The following is an 8809-nucleotide window of genomic DNA, read 5'->3' as shown; positions in this document are numbered from 1 at the left end:
CGTATATGGAGAATCCCGCGTGTCGTCCGCTACAGCGCGTCCCGAGGAGGGACAAAAGACAATCCTCGCTGCCTAAGCAGGGGATACGTAGTAAAAAAAAAGCGTTACTGGCATGTCCACTTTATTGCGAAAGACAATTTTGCTTCAGCTGTAGTTTTGTTGGACTTTCCAGAATACAGCCGAAAGTGTCCGCTTTCAAAAGTGTGTGTGGGGGGGGGGGCAAATAGCATACTTTGCCCCCCTCCCCCCTTATGACAGTGAAAACCTATGGCGGCAACACAGTAGATACAGTAGATACACCTATGGCGGCAACGCAGCCAGCTGTGGAAGACGACGACGACGAACACGGAAGCAGTGGCATGAGCGCGTGCCGAGTGCGAACACGAGCCGCTTGCTTTGGAAGACGACGACGACGAACGCGGGATCAGTGATACGAGCGCGTGCCGAGCGTGAGCACGAGCTGCTTGCTTACCCTGACGACGACGGCGACAGGATACGCCGACAGTCTGGGCGCACAAGATATAGTACACTGTAGCAGCTAGGCCGCTCGCTTCGAACTGCCTTTGCTTTCTGCGATTTACGTCAATAAATAAAAGGTAAGATCAGCCTTGGCATAGTAAAATCTCACACTGGGGACAAAGTCGGGGTTGATATTTGTTCGGTTTTATTAATATCGCTTGTTTGTTTCGCTACTGTTAGGCTTACCAGCAGTACCCGGCAACTGCTGTGCTTGCTGCAACGCAAACGTCGTGTGTGTGCGCAACGTCCTGCTGTGCTGCGCGATGACAGACATGGACAGTCACGCATTCAAGGAGCGTCACATTGACGCAGTTGAAAATAAAAGAGTGCTGTGGGACATGGCCAGCCAGATTTGTAAGGCCAAACATTTGAAAGACGTGGCGTGGCGTCGCGTCGCAACTGCAATGGGATGCAGCGGTGAGTTCAAATTTACACAGATGAAAGCATGCTTCCTATGTTGTGTGTGTGTGTGTGTGTGTAACCTGTTCTAATTCGCGCTAAAGCAAAACTATGTCAGGTGGCAGTCTGTAAGTGCCGCAATGTTTTCGCACGGTTGATATCCAGTGAATCGACATGCATAGTAGGTGGCGTTTTGAAATGGCATGCATGGGGGTTCCTCTAGCTTTTGTTAACCAACCCATGATTGCCCAAAGACTAACCACTTATCCCTCTTGATACGTGTGTATTTCATGCTGCGAATAACAAATGTGCCATCGTTTCCCAGTGGGTGACGCGAAGGCCCGATGGAAGAATCTGAAAGATTCATTCGGTTGGGTATTTAAAGCGCGCCATCCCGTACCGGAAAGTGCTGCTGGTGCCGAAGACAACGAGATCGATGATTGGGCCAAGACATGGCTGTTATACGACCGCCTGCTGTTTCTGAAGGACACCATTGTCGGCTGGCCGTGAGTACTGCTTTCACGGCATTGAGCGTGAATGCTGCAATGTATCACACAGAATTTATGAGTCCGTATGCATACGCATTCACATTTGTCATAGTCGCTATCGCGTGGAAAGAAAACTTCTAGTTCCCGTTTCATTCCGGCCTCGGTGGTATCTATGTTATGTGCTTACCAGCCGCGCGAAAGTATTGCTCCCGTGCTGCATCACAAAAGCCAACATGTTACATTATGTGTGCATGGGAAGTACGAGTTATTGTTAAAAAAATGACACTGTGTGTGTCAGTAACATTTCTTGTTCTACTCTTAATTTTTTTTGCAATGAAGTTGTTATTTTTGCCATATATTCTGGCATTTGTTTTCCAATTGGCATAAAACGCAAATACCTTTGCTTCAAACTGAATATGTAACATTTGAGTGCAACTACATGCTGTTTGAATACTGTGTGGTCCGACAGAGCAAGATGAATCACACGAATTCTTTATGTGGGCACATGTACAGGTGCAAAAGAATGTCTTCTAGGCACATGTAATTTGTTTTCATTCAGTAGCAGCCCCACAACTTTGTCCCAGCATCCATTATAGTCGATTTCATTGCCAAAAAAGTATGCAGCAGTTTATAACAGTCACAATGTTGAATATATCCATGTACCAGCTGATCAGAAGTACAGTGGCCCTCTTGGCACCAATGAATATGTATGCGGGTGTTTGCAGGTGCTCAGTGACAGAAGGAAGCAGGAATTATAAGGCATACTGAAATATAGAAAAAAAGAACAGGTGGAAAATCTGACCTTCCCTATGTAGACGCTCTATAAAAGTTTGCTAGTCGTTTACATCTTTAGCATGAGTCGTGGATGAATACATCAAATGTTGCTTATATGGGCGAAAAAATGCAGCATAGGACATTAGCTGCACACCAAAAGCACCCGAACCATGGAAGTTTGCTCGTGCATCCAAGAGTGCTCTAGAAGTGCGCCTTCCTGTTCTGTGTTTGTCATCCACATTATATCTCACAGCCGTAACTTGTTGGTTTCCTTTTATTTGCCTAGGCAGTAACTGTCCAGAGGCTGCAACTGCAGACTGATTGTCAGGCTTGAGTGTACTCATTCTGCCCTTTCCAAGCACAGAACTCTTTTAGACATGTTTTCACTTCATCTGGTTAGCACATCTGTTTATAAGTATTCTTTGAAACGTGTGTGCTTTAGTGTAGGCTCCCATTCCCTTTTGGATATTATTGTGCATGTAGTTTTACCTCCATGTATCAAAACTCCAGCAATCTTACTGTTGGTATATTTTCTGCAAAGTGCTCTCATCTCGCTACTTCTTTTCTCTGCAGAAACTCTGGAAACCTTGAGCCTGCCGAAGATAGCTCCAGCGCAGACCAAGAGGTCACTCATGGAGTTGCAGCGGAAAACTTCTTTGTAGAGGCTCTGACAAAGACAAGCTCATTGTCAGAGCTTCAGGCAGACGAACTAAACAAAGGGGCCAGCACGAGCTCGGGAGTAGGCGCACATGAGGAACAAAGTGTACCTAGAAAAACTAGTCAGCCAGAGGGCACTACCCGAAAGCGCAAAAAACCATACAATGAAACTGACTCACTGACATCAGTGGGGACAAACAACCTGACGAGGCCGAGTGTTTTGGTCAAATTATAGCGTGCAAGTTGAGGCGATGCCCGGAAAGTCTGCGAGAAGCTATGGAATTAGACCTGCTAAAAACAGCAGTCAAATATCTTCACGAATAGTATTCTGGTCATTAAACTGACATGCGCAGGCAGCATGCATTTGTCAGAATCTTTAAAGGCTAACTGGAGCACAATAAAAATTCACTTTGGCTAAACATATTATAACACGTATTATATTACATATTCTCGAGTGCTTCCTGTGTAACTCTGGTGTGTCACAAGGCAGTGTATTGGGACCTTTGGTTTTTTATATTTAGATTAATGACTTAACAGAGGGCATTTCATCATCAGTGTCGGTACGGTTGTTCGTAGATGACGATTACATTTAAGCAAATAACTTCTACCAATGACAACGATTTGCTCCAACAGTCCATTGATAATATAAGTTGTTGGTGTCATTCTTGGGATATGCAGTTAAATGTAGAGAAAACAGTTTTGTTAAGAGTCACTAGAAAAAAGATCCCCGGCTTATTTGAGTACTGCTCCAGCAATACTCCCATTCAAACCGCTGACAGTTACAAGTATCTTGGAGTTACTTTTACTAATAAATTAACATGGACTAAACATATATCTGAGGTATGTTCGAAGGCATTTAAGAAGTTGTGCTTCTTACGCAGAAAGCTTCGTAATGCTCCTCCTCATGTGGGCTTGCTCGCTGTAAACACATATGTACGGTCAAATTAGAATACGCATCACAAATTTGGGACCCACACACGATAAAAGATATTAATCAGCTCGATATGATTCAGCGTAAGGCCATCAGATTTATCTTTAATAAAAATAGATCTGATTCCCCAAGTGAAATAATGAAGAAAAACAAAATTTTTTTCCTTACATTCTAGAAGGAAATTGCATGGCATAAAATTTCTTCATAATATAATGACTGGTTACACGAAGTTAACTGATCTTCCATACCTTCGGCCTGTAACAATAAGGCAAACAAGACACACTAGCGCTCATTTTTTGCAACCAATTTTTGCCAGAACTAAAGCATTCCAAAACAGTTATTTTCCGAGAACTGCAGGACTGGAATATACTTACAGAATCAGTAATAATGTTGCCTAATTTCGTTCAGTCTCTGGAGGATCACATTTTATGCTAGTTGTGAGGTTTCTTTTTCCTGCTGATGTTGGGTTTGATTAAGTACGTGATAATGCTTCATTACTTAATATGCATTCATTATAGCTTTTTTTCAGTCCTTGATGCTTTGTATTTATAGTGTATTGTTATCTATTGGTTGAATATTGTACCATTGTATGTATCATTTCATCATTGTTTTTATTATCATGTATCTGCCCCTCCTGCTTGGGCCAAGTTGGCCTGCAGTATTTTCAAATAAATAAATAAATAAAATTAGTAGTATATACTACTGCAGAGAGCGTAATTGCCTAGTTTTTTATAGCAGCCTTAAAACAGCACCTAAGCACATGATGCATACACACCTGGCGGTGTCGCTATAATGCAAGTCCCAGCACACCGCATGTGAAATAGAACATGTTCAAGCATTTCCGCGCGTTGAGGCACTTGGCACGTTCTAATGCAATTTTTATTATATGAACACTCCATGCGATCTTTCGCTGTCGTCAATAATTACGCAAGAAAGTCAGATTTTTTTCAATTTAATGCATTTTCGGAAGAGCATTACTCACAAATGACGGTTTTTCTTTGCGTCACAATTTGAATGCCAGGTGGCAAAACTTGTCGAGGCATGTTACTGTTCCAATCGTACAGACTGGTGCAGAGAAGCACCTGCATTCCAAGACCTCCGGCTAGACAGCTTTGGTTGCTGGAATGAAGGGTAAAACATCTATGCAGACCCTGCCAGCTTGTGCCATTGTTTTGCCATACGTAGTAGCCATGGTAGTATCTGTAGTTGCAGGGTTTCTGCAGCGAAGCACCGCGTCCCTCGCATCGCGCAAACATACATCCGTGTGTTGTCAAAATGCCTGCCGGGAAGCTCCTGTGAAATGCTATTCGCACTGAAGTAAGAAGGCCCACATACGCGCCAATACCACTCCTTGGTCCAGATGCAGAAACGTGCTGCTACGTGCGTGGCGTATGCTGCAGCAACCGAAGGCCGAAGCTAAGCGACAACTCTGACAAAACGCTGCAGTTCAAAAGTGCGAAACGGAATCACATTGGGCCTACCATGAGCATGCCGCAGTATACAGGAACACGAGGGCGAAACAAGGCGACAACGCCGACTAGACCCTGTAGTTCTAGCCAATGCTACTTATGGTCGTAGAGTTCTTTCTGTCCGTGTGTCTGCGCATATCACGCCATGCTTGTTTATTTAACCAGCTTATGTTTACTGTAATTCATACTGCCACTGAAGCTACTAGCCTTACTTCGTGTAATATTTCAACATGTTGCTATCACATTTTTTGTTTCGCCCTTATGGCAAAATTGTTTTTTAAATAAATCATTAAAATTGTACAATAGCTGGATTCGAACAGCGGACATCTAGCACAGAAGCCCGATACTGTAAGCATTACTCTAAAGACGTTTTTCACCCATAACAGCGTGCCTCATAATCACGTACATCATTGTTTTGACATGTTAAATCCGTGAAATTATTTAAAATAAATAGCTTGTTCTAAATGTGGGCTAATCTCAACGATAGTGCAGTAAAGAAAATTCAGTCCGACGCTCTTTCTACTTCTCTCACGAGATGAGTGACTGCGCCCCTATTCACCCCCAACTCGCTCAGGAAGGCAGTCTTTAATCAACTTCAACTGGAGGTTAATTCTCCTTCCAAGTTTTCAGTTTCAGTGTCAAAAACTGATATTTTTGCTAGCTTTTCATGATGCTCCCGCTCGTATTTCAAGGATTAAATACTGCATGGGTCTCCTTTACATAACTGAAATTAGGCATTTTACGCGGCAGAATGTTTCCTTGCAGTTGGCATTTACTGTATTCTGATGACACAGCCCCAGCTTCATTCCCATCATTGCAAAACATATCTGGCAAAACTTCTAAAACCATGCTCAAATAGGGTACCCTGGCCTGTGCCGGGCAATATTTTCCTTGTGTTTTGCTTTGTTATTTCATTGCTGCCTAGGTCAATGCAGTGCAATATGGGGGACTTGTATTTTTTTCATTTAATAGTTTAGTGAAGGTATGACGACACTGTAAATAATTTTTGTTTTGGGAATTTCTATTAGTAGTGTCCCTTGTTAGCAGTACAGTTTCAATGTAATCTACATGCCTAAATCTGAAAAAATCTTTCGCATTTTCTTTCTACTCATGATTTTCTGTTAAAAAGTGTTAGCCTCTCATGCCAACAGTCGTAACTTATAAACAAAATGCTTCATCCCATAATGCCTTGGCATTTAGGTATGTACGCCACTGTGATATGCACTGAACTAGAATAAAATGTGTTTTAAGTGTGGGTAATTATACATATTTCTTCATCAAAATAATCAATTCTAAGAAGAATTCACTGCACTGGTTGTCTTTCCATGAATGCAAACTACTTCAGTGTAGCAGTTACCTCATGTTTATAATAACCACGCTTTCACACAACTGAGTGCAATTTATATCGATCCTTATTTCATCTCCACAGAAAAAAAGGGATAGTCGCGTAATAGCTGCTTAGGAACAGCTTGACAAAGCCCAGGTCCCCTATGTAAAGTTCAACAGCAATGAACCATGTGGTAAGAGTAAAACATATAGTCAAAGGTGTCCGCAGCAACTGCTCCTCTAACACATATGGCACACATAAAAGAGGGGGAGAAAAGAACATAACAGGAGAACAAATTCGAAGCATGTGTACAAAAATCTGCAGTTACAAATGTGAAAGAAATGGCAGTCTCATTCTCGGATTGCAATACAAAACGAAGAGCGCAGTAGCTGCTGCATTTTGATGGGGGTGAAATGCAAAAGCACCTGTGTACAGTGCACTGGGTGCACATTAAAGAACTACAGGTGGTCGAAATTATTCTAGAGTCCCTTACTACGACGTGCCTCATAATGAAGTAGTGGTTTCGGCACGTTAAACCCCAAAGAAAGCGTTATCACACCGTTTTCTTGCGCTGTCAACAAAGAACACCGAGCGTATACTCCTGAGAGCCAGTCGTACATAAACTGCGTGACAAACATGTCTCGTAGGAAAAAGGCAGCACATGAAGTTCACTTCCTTTGCTATGTGCAAACAACTATACGCGTACATGATCTGACTGACTAGACAAAATGTACAGCAATACGCCAATAAAAGAATGAAAAAGAAAGACGGAGGGGACGCGCAAAAGAAACTTATGCACACACTTGCACAAATGACAAATGCCATGGTTACTAGAAACTGCATAAAAAGAAAGTACATGGTTAACGTTTCACGATTGAGACTAGTAAGAAGTAAAATGAAATAAAGAAATAGGCACTCAGTGGCAAAAATCTCCCTGAATTGCTGGGTGGTTCCACTGCCATGGTATCTGTGCTTCAGTGAAAAAGAAATCAATGAAGCAGAGCACACAACAGCTGCGCTTTGCAAGCTCTTTCGTGCTTTGTATCGCAAGCATCCCAGTGGCTGCATTGTGTTGCCTCCATACTCCTTCACGAAGATTCCCAAAGGTGTCTTCGGAGTCGGCATATCCAGGAGGGCAGTAGTGATAGCCTCCATTGCATTGAAGGCACAAGAAATTGTGCAGCACACATGTGGCACATTGTCAAAATTTTTGGGGTAAGGTTTATTGTCTTTTGATAGATGCGCTACTTTGACGCAAGAATGCGAGAAGCAATTTCCACACACCTTCTGAAAAAGAACGGGCATTTACTAAAGAAGTAGACAAATAGATGTTCAGCAGCCGTAGGGCTTCAATAATGGACATGCATACTTAAACAGAAATGTCAGAGTATTGAAAGCACTGGCGTGAATAGGACTAGTAGCTTCTTTACAGACTATGGCTGGTCAATTATACCGATATAACCCATTAATTGAATGCTTTTTGATACCAAACAGCATATGGTAGACGGGTATGTCTAGTGCTAATTAGGCTAACAGCACTACAATTGGACAACAGGTGTACTACTACTAAATAAGCTTGTTTTGCCCCCACTAGACTGATGCACAGATGTGTGTGCATGTGACAGAGTAACAGCAAAAGACAAACAGAAGTCAATAATAGAATTAAAAGTCACACTCATAGCAGTGCTTCTAGGAAGCCAAGTTCCTTGCACTGTATAATAGAAGGTTTACCGGTGAACAGATAACTTTTAAATGTTTTCTTTCCAGATGCCTAAGATTTTTCTCATTTTAAGTTTAGCTTTACCACATTTCTTGCAGCTTTAGAATAATTCAAAGCATACTGCAGCAGAACAGATTAGCGAGAGAGAAGCAAGTATAGGCAGAATTCTCCCCAGACGCACGTCCAGTCTGCTACCCTGTACTGGGAGCATACACCTTGGAGCACGAGCTTGGAATAAAAAGAAAACACCCAATCTATGCATTCACAGTACTCATACGAGTGTGTGTGCCTAGATTTCGCACTAGTAGCACAATTTTTACAAAATTATAAAAATTTAAAGGCCAGGTTGCTGTTTGAGGCATATATTGAAAATAAAAGTACTCTGTATCATTCAGCATTGTGGCAATCTGTGCAAAATTGGCTTAGCTTCTCAGAACTGTTGCTGAGAATCTGGCTGTTAGTTTGACTCTTTTACTTTGGCACATGGTGCTGGCATGCAGTTCCTAGAATTCACTCTTTCAAGCA

At 42.3% G+C, this 8809-nt stretch overlaps 1 protein-coding gene across 1 annotated transcript; it reads left to right on the top strand.

The window, feature by feature from the left end:
- The first annotated feature begins 731 nt into the window (after window positions 1-731).
- LOC125942623 (uncharacterized) lies at window positions 732-3296 on the top strand. The gene is made up of 3 exons (XM_049660832.1): window positions 732-936; window positions 1244-1424; window positions 2754-3296. Exons 1-3 carry the CDS (start codon window positions 783-785, stop codon window positions 3070-3072), a joined length of 654 nt encoding a protein of 217 aa, XP_049516789.1. The 5' UTR covers window positions 732-782; the 3' UTR covers window positions 3073-3296.
- The last annotated feature ends 5513 nt before the right edge of the window (window positions 3297-8809 follow it).

This window comes from Dermacentor silvarum, chromosome 1 (assembly GCF_013339745.2).
Source record: "Dermacentor silvarum isolate Dsil-2018 chromosome 1, BIME_Dsil_1.4, whole genome shotgun sequence".
NCBI lineage: Eukaryota > Metazoa > Arthropoda > Arachnida > Ixodida > Ixodidae > Dermacentor > Dermacentor silvarum.
Note: the sequence above shows the minus strand (reverse complement) of the source record. Positions and strands in the feature narration are given on the sequence as shown.